General features: G+C 44.8%; 1 protein-coding gene across 1 annotated transcript in view; it reads right to left on the bottom strand.

The window, feature by feature from the left end:
* pde10a (phosphodiesterase 10A) overlaps positions 1-22,208 on the bottom strand; it is a 414,859-nt gene that overhangs the window by 326,385 nt on the left and 66,266 nt on the right. The window contains exon 5 of the mRNA XM_041207024.1: positions 21,562-21,611. Coding sequence (XP_041062958.1) covers positions 21,562-21,611 — 50 coding nt within the window. The remainder of the gene's footprint in view (positions 1-21,561; positions 21,612-22,208) is intronic.

Below are 22,208 nucleotides of genomic sequence, written 5' to 3'. Positions count from 1 at the left end.
TGATGATGAGGATGTCAAGAGGGCTGAGCTTGATGAAAGCGAGGAAGCAGAGGCACCAGAGAAAGAAACCATAGCATGGGCCAGATGAGGTAGCCGTGCACGTTGACATGCTTATAGCCATCAGGTTTCAGGAGAATGATAATGGTTAGCTAATATGAGCCTCTTTGACCAGTGTTCTCCATTCTGAGTCCATGTTACCACCTTCAATAATATCCTAATCACCTCAAAGCAGCACATCAATCCCTGAATGAGTACTTACACTCTGCTGTCACGATGTCCTCATTCTTGGAAGGCGAGGAAGCCTTGGGGCATGTGGCCTTTTTGTAATTGGATAATAACTGCAACAGGATGTTTTGCGAGCAGGTGCAGTATCTTCAAGCATCTCACCAACATTTCACTGCCTTCAGCTACCTTCAAGAGGCAGGTGCAGCACTGCAATCCTCAGTGCTCTCGTGGCAGTATGCCTGTAGTCTTGCAAGGTGCCTCAAGGAGGACAATCATCACTCAGTGGCTATCGCCTTCATGTGTGAGGTTGATTCTGAATCTGTATTGCAGTTTTATCGCACAGGCAATTATTCATGCAAGACAAATGTTCAGGCCTCATCATATTACTCAGTTCCCAGGGTTAAATGCATCTTCAGGATGCAGTTACCTGTAAATCTCAGTATTGGATGAGAGGTTAGCCTTCAGCTCACTTTTTAGTGGACTGGGAAAACTTCAGGAACAACGTAGTCTGATATCTGTCATGCACTCATGACCATGCCACCATTTGGAGTCTCCCAAAATCCCGTCCTGGCTAGCTGTGGCATGTACGGGCCCAAGAGTGCTGACACGCCATCTAGGTATTAAGGACCCAAATCATTGATAACAATGAGCACACATCAGATATATTGAAACCTTCCTAGGATTCCATTTGAGGTCTCCATATGTTCATTCCAACAGTCTGACATAAGCACATGGATACTAGGCACACCACTGCCATTTTAAGGTGCACATAACAATGTTTATTGTCCATCTGGGAGCTGGCAGAGGGTTAATGTCACGACATGTTAAGTCAGACCTTTTGGCCCACCGCAGCATTATCCCATGTCCAAGTCAGGCATCTGGGGCTTCCGCACAGAACAGTTCTAACCATCTAGGAGGAATCGCAAGGCTCAACATGCGTCAGCGAGGTCCATAGTTCTAAATCATGGATGTGGGAAGGTGAGGACTAATATTGGGGTGATGTTCAGGTGTACACGCTGACATGAGATAATGCTGCAAGCAGACAGGAGAGCCTAAGAGCTCTGAGTTTTGGTTAATTTCTAAAGCATGCTCAAGGCTGATGCAAAGTACATGGAGGTAAATGAAAGATGCACTGAATTAATGCGCATCGTCATTCAATCCTTTAAGACCCACAGTGAGCACTCTTCAATGCAGAAGTATCGGGGGAATAAAGCAGCCTCCAGTTTCAAAACACGTGAGGCAACCATCTCCACCAACCAGTCCAGCATCTACAAGGCACAAGTCAGGAGTATGATAGAATACTCTCCACGTGCCTGGATGAGTACAGCTCCAACAACACTCAAGGAGCTTGACAACAACCAGGACAAAGCAGCCTGCTTGAATGGCACCTCATCCACAAACATTCACACCCTCCACCACTGACGCCCATTAGCAGCAATGTGTACCATCTACAAGATGCACTGCAGGAACTCACCCACGCTCCTTAGACAGCATCTTCCAAACCCACGACCACTACCATCTAGAAGGACAACGGCAGCAGATACATGGGAACACCACCACCTTCAAGTTCCCCTCCAAGCTACTCAGCACCGTGACTTGGAAATGTATCGCTGATCCTTCACTGTTGCTAGGTCAAAATCCTGAAACTCCCTCCCTAACAGCACTGTGTGTGTACCTACACCACATGGACTGCAGAAGTTCAAGAGGCAGCTCACTACCAACTTCTCAAGGGCAACTAGGGGTGGGCAATAAATGCTGGCCTAGCCAGTGAAACCACATTCCATGAATGAATTAAAAAAAATGAACCTCTGATACAGATCTCAGAGATACCTTGGCCAAGCACCAAGATCTTAGAGGCAGAGGCTTCACTCATGTCAATACTGCACAGAGAATGGTCAAGCACTGGTAATGAGATGGTTCGAGACACCATAGAGCTGAGGCAGGTGATGGGACATCTGGGAGGAGGGGGGGAAATATCTGTGACACTTGGCTGACTACGGAGCGTATTGAGGTAAAAGAAACGTACACTACATGATATGTGGAATGAGTCCAAATCATTTACATTTGTGCAAATAATATGCAGACTGTGGACACCCATGTTACCTTTCTGCTCCTAGTATAGATTTTCTTCCCCTACCACTATATCTTGGTGCATCCACAAAATCCACAGCACAGGTGAAGGTAGCCTGCTGACTGCTACCCCCTGTTGTCTGTGATGACCTTGTCGAGCAGCCTCTGGAGGGCCATGACCTGGTGGGACCAGGCCTGCTTTGGGTCTTCTGTTGCGGGGCAGGTGCACCCTCCTTGGCCTGTGGAGCTGCAGTTGATGGAGTCATAGGCAGAGGGGATTGGGATCAGCTGGGCACACTTGGAGTCACCTGGGTGGATGGCCTCAGTGTGTCCAGCTGATGGTTCTCCTCCCTATGGGTGCCCGAGGTCCCTGAATGACTCCTTGCTAAGAAGGGCCGCATGGAGTGAGGTCGAGTTGCTCTGTCCCCCTTTCGTCTAGCCACTGATGGATTCCATGCCTAGGGCAGTGGAGTGCAGGTCCTGATGCACATCAGGCGCAATGTCCTGAACAAATGTCTCCATGGGGATCGCCATCCTACTAGTGTTGACCTTGGTGCACTGGCATGTTGGCACAACGACATCAGACTGAACACAGACGGACTCCTCCATCCTGTCTTGGAAGCTGGTGACGGCATCTGACAATCCTGCCTGATATTCCTGTGTCTGTGTTTGCAGCTCTGTGTTAGGGCCGATTCCAAAGGCTGGTCATCCAACTCGGACTCTTCAGGAGCCTGGCCTCCAGCAGTCCTTCAAGTGCCAGTGACCTTGGATGTCCCTGCCTCTGTCTGCTGTGGACCCGAATCTGTGCTGTGCTCACTAGATTGTGACCCCGAGCCTGCTCTACAAATAGGTTCCACTGGGGTGTGTGTCCCTGTGCTGCTGGCAGATCTGGGTGAACCCTGTGACAGGTCTTCATCCAGTGTTCCCTCAGGATCCTCATTCGAGGTGGTTTGGAGGCTGGAGCTGATGGGTTGGCTGCCGGTGAGCCTCTTCCTTTTCTGCTGGTGCCCATAAAGAGAGAAGAGATAATAAGTGATTGGCTGCACTGTCCCTAACATTACAAAGCACTCAGTTTTGTTGGGTGAACAATGCTGGTTTGGGAAACGCTCTCACTCTCAGTGCAGACACTGTCGTGGTCCTCGCTGGCCAGCTGTGCCACAGGCTCTTCAAACTGTGTGAGGGGCCTGAGCTCTAGCATCCTCCCTCCATTCTGGGATCTCTCCCTTTTGCTGTGGGCGATCTTCTCCTGCAGAAAGACAAACGGGTAGACTGTGAGCAGGAGGAATGCCAAGGCAGACAATAAGGATGTATGCCTTCTGTACTTGCTGAGTGGACCTGTGTAAAGGCTGAGGATGCGAGCTGCACAGGAGGTGAGATGAGATTAGGATGTCAAATGTGTTGGATAGTCAGTGATGATGTCCCTTGTGATGGAAGTGTGTGAGATCTCTTGAAATGTAGCCCTGCGAATGCCTGATGGGCTTCTGAGAGTGCAAGTTTTGAGTGAGAAGAAGGTTGACTTACCCTGGTGAGTGGATGAAACCATTCATCCTCTTCCTGCACTGGATGGCAATCGTCTTCAGAGGAGCGTTAACACTGACTGCCCTGGCAACCTGCTGCCAAGCTGTGTCATGAGGTTGGTGGAACACCTCCTTACATCATGGGGGTAAAGGATGTCCTGGCATGCCTCAGCCACATCCAGAAGTGCCTCCAGCGCACTGTCGCTAAACTTAGAGGCAGTGGGCTTCATTCCTTTCAGGCCGTCACTCACCATGACCAGTCCTGAGGTGCAGACAATGAATGATGCACACTGGTGTGGTTTAAATATGGTGCCCGTAAAAATGATCTGATGAGTGCACAGTGGAACAGATGAATCCCAGCCCACCCCGCCATGAGTTACCAAGTGCTTCACGTTCATGCATATATAATAAACTGAAAAGCAGGTGATCTGGCATGGAAATCCGCCATAATGGCTGTTGGGAAACATGCTGCTTTTCCCACCCACCACTGCACTTAATCTCTGGAGTGAAAAAGTCTGTCCTTTAATGCAAGAAATCTAGTGAATAAGGTAGATGAGCAGAGGGCACAGATAGACACTTGTCTTTTTATCCTCACTGCTGCAAAGGGTTTTACTTTATGTAAATTTTGCACTATACTTTAACATTGCAGTTCCAATTGTACAATGAAACAGAGCAGAAGCAGACAAGAGAGTGTGCTCAGACATAAAAACAAAAAAACTGCGGATGCTGGAAATCCAAAACAAAAACAGAATTACCTGGAAAAACTCAGCAGGTCTGGCAGCATCCGCCGATGCTGCCAGACCTGCTGAGTTTTTCCAGGTAATTCTGTTTTTGTTTAATAGAGTGTGCTCTGTAGTTTCAAGGAAGAGTAGAAGCACTTTTCTTTAATTCTATTTGCTGTTTTTGAGGTCACTAAGAAAAATCCCGCTCCTGGTAAATATGATTGTCCTTCATAAAACTGAGACAAAATCTGCAGGAATAGATAGAAAAGTAGAGTTGAGACCACAATCAGATCAGCCATGATCTTATCAAATGCTCAAGGGGCCAAATAGCCTACTCCTGTTCCTAATTCGTATGTGCAGATGCTCCCAAGTGTGGCTTGGTGATTTACTGAACCATGCTGAAGGTCCAGTTTTATACTCCATGATGCCACATAACTAAATTTATGCATCTAATAAAATAAATTAAATTTAAGGACATTTTATAAGTGTTTTTTAAATGGCCTATTTCTGTGACTGCAGTGTTAAGGTTTCCACTCAGCCACTAAGGTACAAAGGGTCCAGGCAAATTAGGAGATGGCCAGATGCTACCACCAGAGTTGCTCTTTGTAATCATGCTTTTGTGACAATGCATCAGTGTCCATAGTTACCTGAACTGTTAAGGCCTTGAACATATACAATCATTTAAAATAAACACAATTCAGAATGCAGAATTCAGGATCTAGAATTTAAGAATTGTTCAGCAATGGCTATCAGCAATGCTTCACTGCAAACAAGGAATGTGAATTCAAATAGCTGGACAGCCACTCATGAGCTGCCCAATCCAATTAAACTACATCTCAGCTTGGTGCTTTGTATATCTGACCCACATTATGGTTTCTTGGGGACAGACATTTCCAGATCAAATTGCAGTATGGTCTGATTTGCTACTGTACTCAACAGAACCAGATCAGAACACAGTGGAACATTCTTTATCAGAGACATCACAGAGCAGCCTGACAAGCCAAAGCTTGTTTGTCTCAATGCAGCTTACTATGCAGATATTTTCCTTTCAAAAAGACAAGTTTTTTTAAAAATCTAAAGTACATTGTATAAAATTATACATTTTTGTGTAAATGGTAAACTTTGAATAAGATGTCCCTACTGCCCTAGTCTTACATCTCCAGTGTTAATCTTAGTTCCCACTTTTTCATTAAGCCTCCGTTTTTTATTAGAGTGGTGTTTATTAGAGTACTGTGACATAATAATTCTGAAATATCTCTGAGTTCCTGAATCAATATTAAAGAAAAAAAATTCTATTTTCTTGAATGTGTTTGTCAATTGGACACACATACACAGCTGCATGATTGTCCTCGAAATGGGCCATATGCTTCAGCTTCATTGGACTAATTTATCTAAGTTATATAAAGCCATTATGTACTATAGGGCAATTTTATGTTGACTATTTTTGTTTCTTAAAGTAGTTCACTGGACTATGTGATGCAATATCATTGGGCGGTTCTACTCACCACATATTGGCACTTTTGCAATAATTGGCTGGGGTTTTTCGGCCCCATTGTGGGTGGGACCCACCGCGGGGTGAGGCAGCGCCCCAGCAGAAGTCAGTTGACTTGTGGCGGGACCAAAAGATCACGGCGGCGGGCGGGTGCAGAAAATCCCGCCGAATGTATCAGCACATTTTGAAAACATATTGTTCAGTACTGCTGACAAATAGAATCAATAATACAAAAAGAACAGAATTAATTAACCTTGTACGTTTCCTTGGTGCATGTCTTGCAACTGACCTTGCCTGTCCTTGCGCTCCTTCACAGTGGCTGCAGTATGGCTAGTGGAAGGCCGCAGGCTTTCACTGCTGGACACTGCAGATGGCCTTGGAGAACATCCTTGAAAAGCTCTATGCCTTGAAGGTCTGGTGACAGCACTTAGGCATGGATGGCAGCTTTCTGGGTCGGCTTGCTGAGAGGCAACAGCAAGAGCACTGATGAAGATGCAGTGCTGGCAGCACAAATGCTGTCATCCTGAGAGGACAGCTGGTTTATGTTCCACAGTGCCTCTGCCACTCCCCCTGGGTGGCACCTCAGTGCTCCTCATTATGTGCTGGAGAAGTTTGTTGAGCAATGAGATCTGCACCCATGGTGGCAGCTATCTGTGTCTGGATGGAGCAGTCTGAATGGCAGCAGCCTGAGCCTCATGAACTCTGAGCTTCTACTTCAGCACTGTTATTTTGATAGGATTCTGCCTGTGCTGCATTGGAAGCTGAGATGGTCTGCATCATGCCCCGTGCCACCAAGTCAGTAGGTGAAGGCTAGCTGGCAGACCTGCAAATACACTGAGCATCTCGTAGATGTTAATCAGTATTCTCCAGCAGTTCACCTCAATATAATCCTCATCTGAATCTCCTGCAGCAGGAAGATCACACATGAGCTGACCTATCCCTCTAGCTTGGCTGCAGCCCACTTGTGCCTGGTGATTCACCATGTACAGATTCTGACTTTATACTCACCTCTAAGGTATGAGCAGTATCAGTACCTGAGCTGGTGGTTGTGAGTATTGTGTCAAGTGATAGCGTTTTCTCATCTCCTCTCGTCCATACACTTGATTCTGCAACCAACAGTTCCTGGCTATCTGAAAGCACAAAAGCATAAGGGGAGGGTAGGGGGAAGAATATGAAACCAGCAGCCCACAGTCACATTATCTGCAGTTTCCATTTCAGGGTAAGGGTTAGGAGTTAATGGGAAAGATACATAAGCAACTCACCTGTACCCAGAATGGTCTCCCTTGTACCAGATGCCACTAGCTCTGTAAAACCTTTGCCCATGATCTCTTCCAGGGAGCTGTTGGCATATAGCCATCCTGGTCCTCCTCCCATCTTCAGGCTTTTCTGCCTCTTGTGTGTCACCTTCTCCTGCAAAAGGGAGTACACAATGTCACTGATTGTGTGTCAGTGTGTTTGAGTGATGCCTGTCATAGCTGAACAGCTGGAGGTATACATGCAGCTCGTATGTTCAAAGTATGTCTGAGTGAGGTGTAATGTCAGGTTGTTTGGTCTGCATCCTGAGTGTCAAGTGCAGTAATGAGTATGTGATTGGTGAATTGAGCAGTGTGAGACATTGGTGGAGTGGTGGATGTGAAATCTAATGTGCTTATGTATTCACTCACTTTGACCACCTGAGTGAGGTTATTAAACCCTTTCTGACACTGTTGCCAGGTCTGTGGTGCCACTACTTTGGACATATGCTCTCCTTCTCAGGGTCACTCTGGAGGCCTTCTTGTCCCCACCAACCCGCCCCCAACATCGGAAACATGGCATCTCTCCTGGTTTCAACATCCTAGCAGAGTTCAGGGTGCCGTTGCTAAATCTGGGAACCCATTCTTGCAGACCGTAATATGGTTTCTTTGTCTGCGGACAAAAGCAATTTTTGAGCAGCCTGCAGTGTTTTGCTGCAACTTGTCATCAAAGGCCAATTAATGCCTCCTCACCCTTATGCACCCCACCCGTATTCTCCCAACCACAAGCCTCATAAATAATGAACTATTCACAAACAGGCTAGAGTAACAAATTGACCCATCTTATTTTGGGGCTCATAAATTGAAATTTGTTATTTTTGTTTGTGAGCTGTCTCACAATGGGTGGGAAATTGTCTCTGTGCCCTGTGTATCAAAGTTCTTTGAATATCAATACATTTGTAATTTTGCTTTATGTATCGCGCAGAGGACAAAAGAGTTCCACCCTCATTCTTGTGGAATCTCACACCTTGTTATAAAACCCAATATAATCCACGAAACCAGAGCACTATAACAAAGAGAGAGACATTGAAATTTGTTATATCTGCCGAGACACTAACAGCTAACATCTCACACCTGAGGCTGTCAAGGTCTATTTCAGAAAGGAACTATGGAAAGGAAATGAACGTTTATGAGTGCATCTTTATAAGCTATCCCCTCTTGCAGAGGCCAAGGGTCTACCAAGACAATAGCCACCCAGAAAAGGGTCATTATGTAGATAATTACTCTTTTAGAGGCTAATGTCTAGGACATAATAAACCATAAAACAAAAGCCAGTTCCAGATACCAGATAAACATCCCTTTATAAATCATTGTGGAGGAAGAAGGTCACATGACTCGAGTGACCATTCTGAAATCTTTATATTCAGTTGAGAACTCGAAAACAAGCAGTCTGCTTATTTACCTCCAACCTGCAAGACCAACAATAGAACTCCAGGGTGACCAAGCAACTTGCAATGAGTCTCAGCCCCTCAAAGCTTGTTTATCTGGAAGCCTCTGATCACCACCTACTGAGCAGACCAATGTACAGCAATCTCATCTTGCTGCATTTCCAACCATTTTAAAAGGATTCTGTGCTGCTGTCTTCTGCCAGGAACCAGAGCGCTGGAACTTCTCCATGAAGAAACCACCACCCAGACCCCCCCACTCTGGACTTTGACCTTCTGGGTCTGGTAATCGCGTGAACTAATATCCATTTCTGTGGTTCTTTTGCTGTTAAGTTATTCATAGTTGTAAGACTCCTCTTTTCTATCCCCTTACTGTCTATTTATGCGTGTGTGTTTGTGTGTGTGTGTCTCTGTGTGTGTATCTGTGTGTGAAGTTGCTATCAACCCCTGCCCCCGGGTTTGAATGTGTGAGTAAACTAACCTTTTGATTTAATCATAAAGAGATTTGCTGCAACTTACTTTAAAAATTGAACATAATAAACTGAGAGTTTGGGGAAACATGCCACAGCCTAAATTTAAACAATTAAAAACACCTCTGCTTATGGACAGACGGTGAGAGAATAAAGGAGTTGCTTTGCCTCTTTTCCCTGTCTCTAACATCATTGTACAACACAATACACAATATGTAGAGGTTTACGGTCACAGCTTATGTGTGAAGTCAAAATTGGAGCATAATTAACTCATTTCACATCTTCTACATGGAACATTTTTTGTAAAAATTCAATTTGCTAAGGATATTAAAATCAAGGAAAAGCACTGGAACTAAATCTCTCCATTCCAGCAAAAAGGTCAGTTTTCATTTCTGTGCCAGTAACAAGTACACTAGCTTGTTAGTAGCCCTTTCTAGTTTTGAGGCCTAAAAGGTATAATTTCCAGTCATTTGTGCTAGTATTAGTGCAATCCGAGAAAAATTGGCCCAAAAAGCACAAAAATCGAGGAACTCTAAAAGCAAGTAAGTTCTGTGGTCTTTAGTGCTGGGTTAAGGTTCATACTGTTCAGATCCTGCTCAAAAAACTGGCCACCTTATGACCTTGTACTGGAAGACTTTGAAAATTGGACTCATTTCTCAGGTGCATAGGTACCAGTAGGCATGCCATGAAAGTTTTCTTATATCAACAAATGTTTAATTTACTAAGAAACTAATTAGTGGACACCAATGAAACTTGTAAATGTTATAAATGGTTCGGTATATTTTTCTTTCAAGTTGTTTTCAGTGATTTTAAATCAGGCAGTGGATTAGACACTTACTAAAATTGTTTATTTTTGGTGATAAATCCCTTTTCAGCTATAGCAAAAAAATTGTATCAAGTTACCACTTGAGAATGCTTTCTAATGGTAAGGGAACAGAAGAAAGTATTACATTCTATTCTTATTGCACTGGTGCATTGAAAACCTGGGACTGAATTCTTGTAGCATGATGGAAGCATGGACAAAGGCGTGTATGCCCACAAAATTGCACTGCTGAGTGGCATGCTAGATTCCCGACACAGTTCCAGTGAGCTGTCATTTTTTAAAAGCAGTCAGGAAGTGGGAAGTAACAAGCTGCAGGAAAATGGCGAGTCTGTAATTGAGCATGGAAATTAGCTGTCAGCTTGCTGAAGGGCAGTTTGCAATTTTTGAGAGGAGGCAAGGGAAACACATAGGGCAGAATTTTGCTGTTGTTGGGTGGGCGCGGTGGGCAGGCCCGGGAGCCGTCACAAAGCTGACTGTGGTCAGGTCCCAAATGCGATTTTATGCTGGCTGGTCAATTAATGGCCAGCCAGTGTGAAACACATGCTGCCAGGGTGAGGGCGGGAGGAGTGCAAGCGCTGAAGTTCACGCATGAACGTGAGTGTGTGCAGTAAAAGCTCCCTGAGGCACAGAGCTGCCTGAGAGAGCAGAAGGTTTTTAACCATAAAAATAAAGATATTTAAAATTATGAAAACATGTCCCCTTATGTGACTCTGTCACATGAGCAGGGACATATTAAATAGGAGTGTAGAAAGTTTTTTTTAAATCACTGGTCGAAACTTCATCCCGCCCATGGATGAGGTTTCGCCAAAAATGGAAAAGCCGCTTGTCCTTTTCACCCACCTGCCAACTGAATAGTTGGACAAACAGCGAAAAATTCTACTCAATTAATTGATTAAGGGCCTTAATAGGCTGCTTAATTGTCGCTGGGCATGTTGCTGATTGCTGTGCGCGCCCGCTGATGAAAATATCGCGTGTCATTTTACGCTCGTTAGGGTTGGGCACGCACCCGCCCGACGAGAGAAAAATTTAAGCCCATAGGGTCTCAAGTACTTCCCTGAAAAGGTGGCGGCATCACAGCAGGGAGCCAGTCCTGAATGTGGGTGTTACCCAGAACAATGTATAAGAGTAGGACGGCTCAGAAATCACCATGCATTAGCACACAGTGGCCATTGCATGATCAGTTCTGCCTGAGAGTTTTATCAATGAGCACTGGGGCCTTTGGAGGGGAAGGGACTACAGGCATCACAAGAGTCCAGGGAGCCATGACAGTGCAGCTGGATGCAAGCAAGCCCATTACTGAAAATGGGAATTAGCTACTTTGAATTAGAGATGAGCAGCAATGAGAGCAGTCTCAGCAGCAGCAGATGTGGACCCTTGGCCATGAGAGATGCTGAGGTGAAGAACAAAGTGCTGGGAAGCAACAAAGGCAATACCTTCACCAGAGGGTACACTAATGAAGAATAAGTTTCCTAGTGATGTCAAAACATCAATGCTGCAGGAGGCGCTTATCCAAGCAATGATTTCTAACCTGTGTGTCCTTATTGAGGATCATCTTAGGCCCAGTAGTTCTCGTGAGCCAGTAGTCATAAAAATCACAGAGGATCTGAACTTCTTGGAATTTGGATTGTATTAAAGGTTGGCTGCTGACCAAGTTGATATTTGTCAAGTGGCTGCCCATCATTGCATAAGGCACTTTACAAATGTGCTGCATAAGAGGGCTGTCTATTATAGAGTTCCAAACAAATACAGAAATATAGGCAGAGAGGATTTTGGGATTGGCCTCCATTGATGGATTTCTCCAGATGCAAGGGTCATCGACTGCATCCATGTGGCCATCAGGACACCAACTGAGCAGCCAGGGACATTCCTCAATGGGAAAGGATTTCACTTCCTAAATATCCAGCTGATTTGCGACCACAACAATTGTTTCATGCAGGCAGTGCACAGTATCCTGACAGCTGCCATAGCTTCTTCATCTTCAGGCAAACACAGGTGCTGCTGCTCTTCATAGTGCCTAAGAGACTCCCTGGATGGCTATTACAGTACAAGAGATGTCACCTGAAGAGATGGTTACTGAAAATATGCGCAGCCCTGCAACAGAGGCACAGAGGTACTACAACCTATGCCATCTCATCATAGGGACCACCATCGAGCAGGCCATCAGACTTATGAAGATGTGGTTCCAGTCTTGATTGGTCAGGTGGTGCCCTTCAGTGCTCTCTCTCAAGGGTCCCTTGCATTGTGATGGTCTACTGTGCTTTCCATCACACGACCCTCTGTAGAGGTGTGGACTTTGAAGAAGGAGAAATGGTGGAACAGCCCATTTCTTCTTCAGAGGAGGAAGAAACAGTGGAGAATGGTGCTCATGCAGTATAAGTCAGGTCCAGATCAGCAGTCAAGGTATTGATCAGGGAACCTCAGGCAGCTCTAAATTCAGGCACATTTCTCCTGAGAGCACCTCATCCTAGAATGTGCATCGCTCTGTTATTCACCTTCAACTGATTGAGAGAGCTCATCCATCACATACACACACAAAATACTTCAATTGTTTTTCACATTTAATGAAACACAAGTCTCCATCGGCCACATATACCCACCATTGCGTCGCACTCCCATTTCTTCCTTCTTTTCCCACGATGTCACCAAAGATTGGAAACACACAAGTCTGGGTTCAAATAACAACATTTCCAATGTATTGAGTCCTTGTTACTTGACACAAACATAACATGTTACCCATATGAAAAGTGAAATTGCTAACATGGGGCCCTGCATTTTTGGCTTCTCCGACACAGTGCTCCCCCTTTGGCTAGGGATGAGATTGAGTCAGCCTAATCGCTGTGTTTGCAGCTGAGGTGCCTGTGACCGTCATTTTCCTCTTGCAGATGCAAGTGGGGAGCCTTCATAGTCTGCTGTACTGGCATCAATACAGGGGCAGCCTCTGTCACAGGGCCTTGTTGCACAACTGGTTCCTCAATCAGAGGGACTAAGGTGACAGGTGACTGGATGATGACCAGAATGCTCCATGAGAAGTGGCTCCCATACTATCATCTCTGACTCCCTCAGCTCTTTTATGGAGCACTTGATCATCAGAGGGAGCCGTTAACTGGGATGTAACTGGCATCCACAACATCTTTTTGCCACTGAAGCCACTGATCAGTCAATGTTACAGAATGTGCCTTACATTCTGTTCCTGCATCCACTTAAGAGCGCTGCACATATGGCTCTCTGCGAGGTTGATCACTCATTTACTGGAAGAGAGCCCATGTACTCAAAAGCCTTTGAGATGGTAATGCACAGGTGTTGAATGGATCCTCCATTCTGTCCAAGACTCAACACTATCTTAGGGAGCTCCAACATGTGGGCACACATCTCTAGCTGCTGGTCCAGAAATACCCACTAGCATGTTTCTCCTGAAGGTGTGCATCTGTGACCAGCTAAGCATGGCTGTGTCTATCCTTCATACGCCAATAGGGACTGCCCACAATTGCCTCTGCCTCTGGCATGGGTTGCGATCGTGGGCATCCAGTGGTTGTATTCCCCACTGTGGCAAAAGAGTTTCTGCCTCTGATTGGGCAACAACTCTCAGTGGGTGGGACTTCCTGCTCCCAAACTCCTGATCCTGTGGAAGGATGGCCTGTTAATTGCCTGATTGGCTTGTAATTCGGAAGGCCTCCCCAAAGAAAGCAACGTGGGTCTCTCACCAGCTCTCCAACCGGTGTCTGAGACCCCTATTGCCTCCATAAAATTTCCCTCGGTTATGCATTAGAGCTTATCCTTTGGCATGTGAGGAACTGGGGAGTAGGGAGCTCCATCCACATCATGTGAAGATGTTCAGATTATTTCACCCTGTCTTGGACAGACTTCCAGCTCACCATTGCCAATACCTGATGTGCTTTCACCCAGGCCTTGTCGACGGCGATCTCCTACAGGGGCATCAAAATCGCTAGATGGGACTCTCCACCACCTGAATGAGACCTTTCTCTGTTATTGTGTTCTCTTTCCTCCTGCAAGTCAAGGATGAGAGAGTTAGGACCATATTGCCCTCCTTCACCTATTTCCAGCACTTCCGACATGTAACTTTTATTGTCTCCACTGTTGCCTCCTCTCCACTATTGTTGTGGAGCTTTGCCCATGGCTCTGTAATATGCCTTCAGGCTGCTCAGCTAATGGGTATGCTTGTGACTAGAGGCCTGTCATCTGGCTGTAGCATTGGACTCAACTTGCCAGACTTCAGGTAATTGAAGTGCTACCTGCACTGAGCCCACATCCTCCCTATAACGGTGCGGCTACTCACATCCTGAGTCACCTGCAGCCATACTTACTTGGTCTGGCTGGCTGGCATTCTCCTGCCCTTCTCCAGCGATAGAACACTCCACACTGATTCCATCCTAAAAGGGTCTTGAAAGGAGACATCGGTGAATTGTAGGTGCGCAGGTGTCTGTCATGCTGCTAGGCTGTGGATTTTCTCTTTCTTCCATTGCAAAATAAATCAGCAACCTCAATACTGGCTGCTGGTTTTTCTTTAAATTGACTCCGCCACGTTCCTTTCCTACCTGCTCCCCACCTCCACTGTTCCAATTGGATGGTGAATGTGCCACATACCCACAAATTGGTCTTTCTTTGAAAATGGCATTGGGCTTTAGGCATCAACACAATGCAGGGTCAGGACCCAGAAATGCTCCCAACTTTGGGGTCCCAACCCAGAAATGAAAATCTAGCCCTTTGCATTTATGATTATGCAAATAAATTTTATCAGAAATTTGAACTGTACCCTAACCAGCCCAATTTCAAATGGATTTTGGGCACAAACTCTGCCACAAAATGTATGACCTAGCCAGCAATCATTACCAATCTGATGTTTAATTGACTACAAAGCATCAGTTTTCAGCTCAACAAAATACGCTTTCTTTAAAAAAAATGTTGCTCTCACCTTCAAAATGGAAAGCATTTAAAATTTAGCTTTTTTAAAAAACGTAAATGGTACAGGACAGATAATATTACAACAGGTAGCAAAAATAAAAAAAAAACTAAAATAGATAAAGGCAGATAAGGCACCAGAATTCACATGCTTTGCTTAAGTGAAAAGTTTATTTTAGTAGTACGACATTGTTGACATCTGAGGAGCTTTATTCCCTCACTTTCAATGTACTTACCCATATGGTCCAAACATGTTTGCTCATTTGGGGAATTTCAGAAGCTTCATTACTCTATTCCTTTGCATTACAGTACATGAACAGGAAGTTTTCCATAACTGTCTAGTCAGAGAGGAAGTGTCAGTCGTACGAGGGTCAAATATATTGAAAGTGAATCATTACATTTAATGAAATGGACTTTCAAAGTTAACTCAAACTTCATTTCCTAAATATCATGTTTGGTTGTGGTGACACCAGAACCACTGTGGTACTACCTTTTGACGATGTTTAAAGTATAGTTGTGACTCTAAAGTTGCGTGGTACAGAGGTATCTGGTTGTCCTGGTACATGAATCACAAAAGGTTAGTATGCAGGTACACCAAGTAATTAGAAAGGCAAATCGAATGTTGTCGTTTATTGCAAGGTGAATACCATATAGAAATAGCTGTTTTGCTACAGCTGTACAGAGCCTTAGTAAGACCACCTATTGAATACTGTGTACAGTTTAGGTTTCCTTAATTAAGAAAAGGTCAAGTTGCATTAGAAGCAGATGAGAAAATGTTCGCTTGACTGGTTCTTGGGATGAAGGGGTTATCTTATCAGGAAAGGTTGAACAGGTTGGGCTCATACCACAGGAATTTAGAAGAACGAGGGGTGATCTTATTGAAACATATAAGATTCTGAGGGGACTTGACAGGGTGGATGCTGAAAGAATGTTTCCATTTATGGGCGAGATGAATACTAGAGGAAAAATAAGGGGTTGCCCATTTAAGACAGAGATGAAGAGAACTTTTTTGCTCTCAGAGGATCATTAGTCGATGGAAGTCGCTTCCTCATTGAACATATTCAAGGATGTGTCAGATAGATTCTTGATATGCAAGGGAGTCAAGTATTATCTGGGGCAGACAGGAAAATGGAGTTGAGGCTACATACAGATCAGCCTTGATATTATCAAATGGTGGAGCAAGCACAAGGGGCCGAAAGGCCTCCTTCTGCCTTCTAATTCACATGTTCGTATTTATGTTATACCATTGACAAGTATCATGCAGGTACCATTCCAGCCATGCTGTTTATTTGGATGGAGTCACCAAGTGGAGGCCAAACAGCTATGCTTGACTGCTTTGGTTCACCACTTCTTGACTGGGTTTGGTATGACATTTAGTATGAAGGCATGGGTGCAAACTGCTCAACTGCTCTTTTGTTTAATGAGATCATGAAAATGTAAAGGAGCAGAAGAATGAAACAACTTCTAATTTTGATGTACAAGAGTCTTATTTTTCATGTAGGAAAATACTTTAAAACTATTCCTGTAAATCCATGGGAGCTTTGCCAGAATATAATTGTAAATCATTTTCTTTATACTACTGAACAATTTCTTTTTAGTAGCATTTTACTGATTTTCTTGAAAAATCAATTTCTACAAGCAAAAAAAACCTGAAAAACCTCAATGAGGAATTATAAAGGAACTTGCATTTCAACATCTGCAGATACAAGTGTCATGTTGCAATGTTATGTATAAGTGCAATATATATATTAGCCTATGCTGTGCAATTGTAATGATTGTGAAACTCAGCATTTGCGGTCATTGCCCTGTGAAACTGACAGTAACTCTGGTGTTTGCACATGTGCCGTTAAATGCAGAAATCCAGAAGTTGCTGTATGTAGACTACTCAAATCCTGTTGCAATGAAGGCCAGCGTACCATACTTTCCCAACTGCTTACTGCACCTGTATGCTAGCTTTTAGTGACTCATGAACAAGGACTCCCAGGTCCCTTTGGACTCCCTCACTTCCCAACCTCTCACCATTTAAGAAATACCCTGCTTTTCAATTTTTTCTGCCAAAGTGAATAACTTCAGACTTACTCACATTATGACCAGAATTTTCCAGCCCCTCGTGCTGGCGGGATCTCCCGGTCCTGCAGGTGTGAATCAAGATTTCAATGGCTCGCTGGCCCCACTGCGGGGGAACCCACCACAGGGTGGGGCGCTGGAAAACTCCAGTCTGTATTCCATCTGCCATTGTTCTAGCCTATTAACTTAGCCTTTCCAAGGCTCTTGGAAGCCTTCTTGCATTCTCTTCAACAATTACATTCCTACCCAATTCGGTGTCATCAGCAAATTTGAAAATATTGTAATTGGTTGCCACATCCAAATCATTTATATAGCTTGTGAACAGCTGTGGACCTAGCACTGATCCTTGTGGTACCCCATTAGCACCAGCCTGCCATCCTGAGAATGATCTGTTTATTCCTACTCTCTGCTTCTGTCTGATAACCAATTCTCAATCCATGCTGGTGTATTTCCCCGAATCCCATGCACTCTAATTTTATTTACTAACCTCCTGGGTGGGAACTTATCAAAAGTCCTCTAAAAATCTAAATTCTCTTTTATCAATGCTACAAGTAACATCCTCAAAAACTCTAACAAGTTTGTCAACCATGATTTTCCTTTCAGACAAATACACATTAAGGTGACATCTGACATCAGGAAATAATCTCATGAAATCCAAGTGCAGGAATGGTGACTTTTTCATGCACATGCAGATGCTCCTAAGCAGTCAGGCTGCTCACCTTTCTGTTTTGTCGCCTTCAATGACCATGAGTTTATCCTTTAGTTAACTGAGGCCTCGAGGACCCTGGAATATTGCGAGCCTCCTCCACAGGTGCAGGAGCCCCTGTTTCCGTGGCTTTGTGAGGTGCTGGTGTCACTGTCAGAGGGGCTGAGGAGTTACTGCCCACAGTAGGAGCTCCCTATGAAGGGCCCACCAATCCTGCAGGCAGCTACCCCTCCACTCTTTTAGGGCACACTTGTCTATTCCTTTTGCCTGAGGAGTCCAAGGACCTGGCGATGGATCTATGTTTCTCATCCCCCTCTCATCCAGCCATTGCTCCACAGAGCTCATGGAGAAGGCAAAGCCATGCTGGTGAGTGCACATCTCTGGCATTCATTGGGTGATCTACAGGAAACGATTCTCCATGAGGGGCACCAATTTCGAGGAAGGCATGTGGGCACATAAAAGTCATGATGGGATGGCTTCCGGAAACTCTATCAGATGTTCATGCATCTCACTCTGCAGCTCAATAAATGCCTCCTTGTTGACTTTGAAAGAGGCATGTCATCAGCCTGAAGTTGAGCATTTCCAGGCCCTCCCACACTCTGCCAAGTGAGAGTGATTTGGGCTGTCACTGCCTCCATCAGCTGCTCGGCTGTGTCTGTGCTGTGTTCACCAGAATGTGACCCCATTACTAATCATGTGTAAATACCGACAGGCTGCATTGTATCTGCACATGAGATGATATGACAGTTTACTCCCTGGGGTCTTTGCTCCTCCTCAGAGGTGGGGGCTGACTCTCATGATTGATGGTTAGCTGCTCGTCTTTGACCTGCAAGAGAGATTATTTTTTATTCACTCATGGAATGTGGGCATCGCTGGCTAGGCCAGCATTTACTGCCCATCCCTAATGGCACTTGAGAAGGTGGTGGTGAGCTGCCTTCTCAAACCGCTGCAGTCCATGTGGTGTAGGTACATCCAGTGCTGTTAGGGAGGGAGTTCCAAGATTTTGACCCAGCGACAGTGAAGGAATGGCAATAATATTTCCAAATCAGGATGGGGAGTTGCTTGGGGAGAAACATGCAGGTGGCGGTGTTCCCATGCATCTGCTGCTCCTGTCTTTCTAGGTGGTAGTGGTTGTGGGTTTGGAAGCTGCTGTCTAAGAAGCCTTGGTGAGTTCCTGCAGTGCATCTTGTAGATGGTACACAATGCTGCCACTGTGCATCGGTGGTGGAGGGAGTGAATGTTTGTGGAAGCGGTGCCAATCAAGTAGGCTGCTTTGTCCTGGATGGTGTCAAGCTTCTTGAGTGTTGTTGGAGCTGCACTCATCCAGGCAAGTGGAGAGTATTCCATCACACTCCTGACTTGTGCCTTGTAGATGGTGGACAGGCTTTGAGGAATCAGGAGGTGACTTACTCGCCACAGGATTCCTAGCCTCTGACCTGCTCTTGTAAGCACAGTGCTTATATGAAAAGTCCAGTTCAGTTTCTGGTCAATGGTAACACCCAGAGTGTTGATAGTGGGGGATTCAGTGATCGTAATGCCATTGACTGTCAAGAGGCAATGGTTAGATTCTTTCTTGTTGGAGATGGTCATTGCCCTGCACTTGTGTGGCGTGAATGCTACTTGTCACTGTGTGAGCCCAAACCTGGTCCAGGTCTTGCTGCATTTGAACATGGACTGCTTCAGTATCTGAGGAGTCACAAATGGTGCTGAACATTGTGTGATCATCTGCGAATATCCCCACTCTTGACCTTATGATGGAAGGAAGGTCATTGATTAAGCAGCTGAAGATGGTTGGGCCTAGGACACAACCCTAAGGAACTCCTGCATTGATGTCCTCAAACAGCGATGATTGACCTTCAACAACCACAACCATCTTCCTTTGTGATAGGTATGACTCCACCCAGCGGAGAGTTTTCCCCTTGATTCCCATTGACTCCTGTTTTGTTAGGGCTCCTTGATGCCACACTCAGTCAAATGCTGCCTTGATGCCAAGGGTAGTCACTCTAGCCTCACCTCTGGTGTTCAGCTCTTTTGTCTATGTTTGAACCAAGGCTGTAATGAAGTCAGGAGTTCAGTGACCCTGGTGAAACCCAAACTTAGCATCAGCAAGCAGGTGCTGCTTGATAGCACTGTTGAGGACCTCTTCCATCACTTTACTGATGATTAGGAGTAGACTGATGGGGTGTAATTGGCTGGGTTGGATTTGTCTTGCTTTTGTGTACAGGACATACCTGGGCAATTTTCCACTTTGCCAGGTAGATGCCAGTGTTTTAGCTGTACTGGAACAGCTAGGGGGCGAGGCAAGTTCTGAAGCACAAGTCTTCAGTATTATTGCTGGAATATTGTCAGGGCGCATAGCCTTTGCACTATCCAGTGCCTTCAGCTGTCTCTTGATATCACGATGAGTGAATCGCATTGGCTGAAGGCTGGGGTCGTACTAAGGCCAGACCAGGTAAGTACAACAGATTTTCTTCTCTAAAGGCCATTACTGAACCAGATGGGCTTTACAACAATCAATTATCATTGTCACGGTGACCATTATTGAGACTAGCTTTATATTCCAGGTTCATTAATTGAATTTAATTCCACCAGCTGCCATGGTGGAATTTGAACCTGTGTCCCCAGAGCATTTGCCTGGGCCTCTGGATTACTAGTTCAGTGACATTACCACTATACCATTGTCTTCTCAGCAAATTACTGTTATTATTAATAAATTATTTATCCTTCCTCACACTTAAGGCTGCAACCTTAACGCTATGTGCTGCACTCAACTTACCAGAACACATGAGGTCATTGACCCTTTTTTTGAACTGCAGCCAGGTGCAAGGAACAGGCCATGGCTGCTGACCACCTCTGCAACCTCCATCCATGGCTGCTTGATCAGCCGTGCCAGTCTCCTCCTGCCATTCTGGGGTAACGGGACATCCCTTCACCCCTTTGCAGCCCGGAGGAGTACCTCCAGGGGGGAATCACTGAGTCTTGGGACTACCTTTCATTGAGTTTCGGCCATTTCCCCCACTTGCACTGCTGCAAGGATTTTAAGAAATAGGAACAGGAGTAGACCATTCAGCCCTTGAGCCTGCTCCGCCATTCAATAAGATCCTGGCTGATCTTCTTGTGCTTCAGTTTCTACATTCCCACCTAAGCCTGGTAACTTTTGATTCCCTTGCCTAACAAGAATCTGTCTACCTCTGCCTTAAAAATATTTTCTCACCAATTCCATCAGGGCTAGAGCATTATACTGTACTACTGTCTGGCTTTTAGAGATGGTGCCAGTGATTAACTTTTCAGAACTTCCTCTCTGTCTACCCACGATACCTTCCCCACCTGCCGGCTCAAGAAAAATCCCTTGTGAAACTCCATACCTCCCCCGGCACCCAGCTGCCCGGTCTCACCACAAGCTTCCAGCGCTGGTGGTGGGAGTTGCTACCCACACCTCAAACTCAGCCCATTAATTTTCTCTCCACAAATCTTACCTTACCTGCTGAATATTTCCAGCATTTCCTGCTTTTGTTTCAGAGTCACATTTCAGATGAATCACAAAAAGTTAGTATGCAGGTACAGCAAGTGATTAGAAGGCAAATGGGATATTGTCATTTATTGCAAGGGGAATGGAAAAAAAGTGGGGTGTTTGCTACAGTTGTATTGTGCATTGTGTATAGTTTTGGTCTCCTCAATAAAAAAAAAGTGCAGAGAAGGTTCACTTGACTGATTCCTGGAAAGAGGGGTTATCTTACGAGGAAAGGTTGGGCAGCTTAGTCCTGTATCCACTTCCCAATACTGCCAATAGGAGGAGAATACAGCCCTTGTTGTCTGAAATATTACAATTTCTTGGTTAATCCACCAATTTTGGTCACCTGTCATGCTGTACTCACGTTGCTGCAGTCTCCCACAAAATATAATGAAAATTCGTCAGCAGTGGTAGCTGCAAAAATAGTAATAGAAAGAGAAGTTATTGCAGTGAAAAAGGGTGTAAATAATTAGGACACACAGTTACAACACATTATTTATAATGACATAGATACAAAAGTGAATAATGCGCCTTGAGTTTCTACTCCTTGGCGCAATTTTTAAAAGAAAAATTATAAAGGCGGAGAAATAAAATTAAAATCTGCTGTGAGTTACAAATTTTCATGTTGCTTATTTAAAAATAGAAGAATGTATGGCATAAAATTGCTAAGGATTATTCCATGTTAAAACAAATTTCAATCAAATAAAATACCAACAGTGTTATAAGCTACAAAAATATCTAACAGGTCTTCAACCATGTATTGTAAAGGGTTAATAAAGTCAGAAATCAGAATTAAAATAAAAGGAAAATACCCATTATATATTTATAGAATGGTCATTCAGCCCATTGTGTCTGTGACGGCTCTCTGTAGGAACAACTCACCTAGAGCCACATCCCCCACCTTCTCTCTGTAGCCCTGTATGTTCTTTCTTGTCAGGTGGTAGTCCAATGCCCTCATGAATGCCTTGACTGAACCTGCCCCCACCACATATTCGGACAATGCATTCCAGA

This window comes from Carcharodon carcharias, chromosome 2 (genome assembly GCF_017639515.1).
Source record: "Carcharodon carcharias isolate sCarCar2 chromosome 2, sCarCar2.pri, whole genome shotgun sequence".
NCBI lineage: Eukaryota > Metazoa > Chordata > Chondrichthyes > Lamniformes > Lamnidae > Carcharodon > Carcharodon carcharias.
Note: the sequence above shows the minus strand (reverse complement) of the source record. Positions and strands in the feature narration are given on the sequence as shown.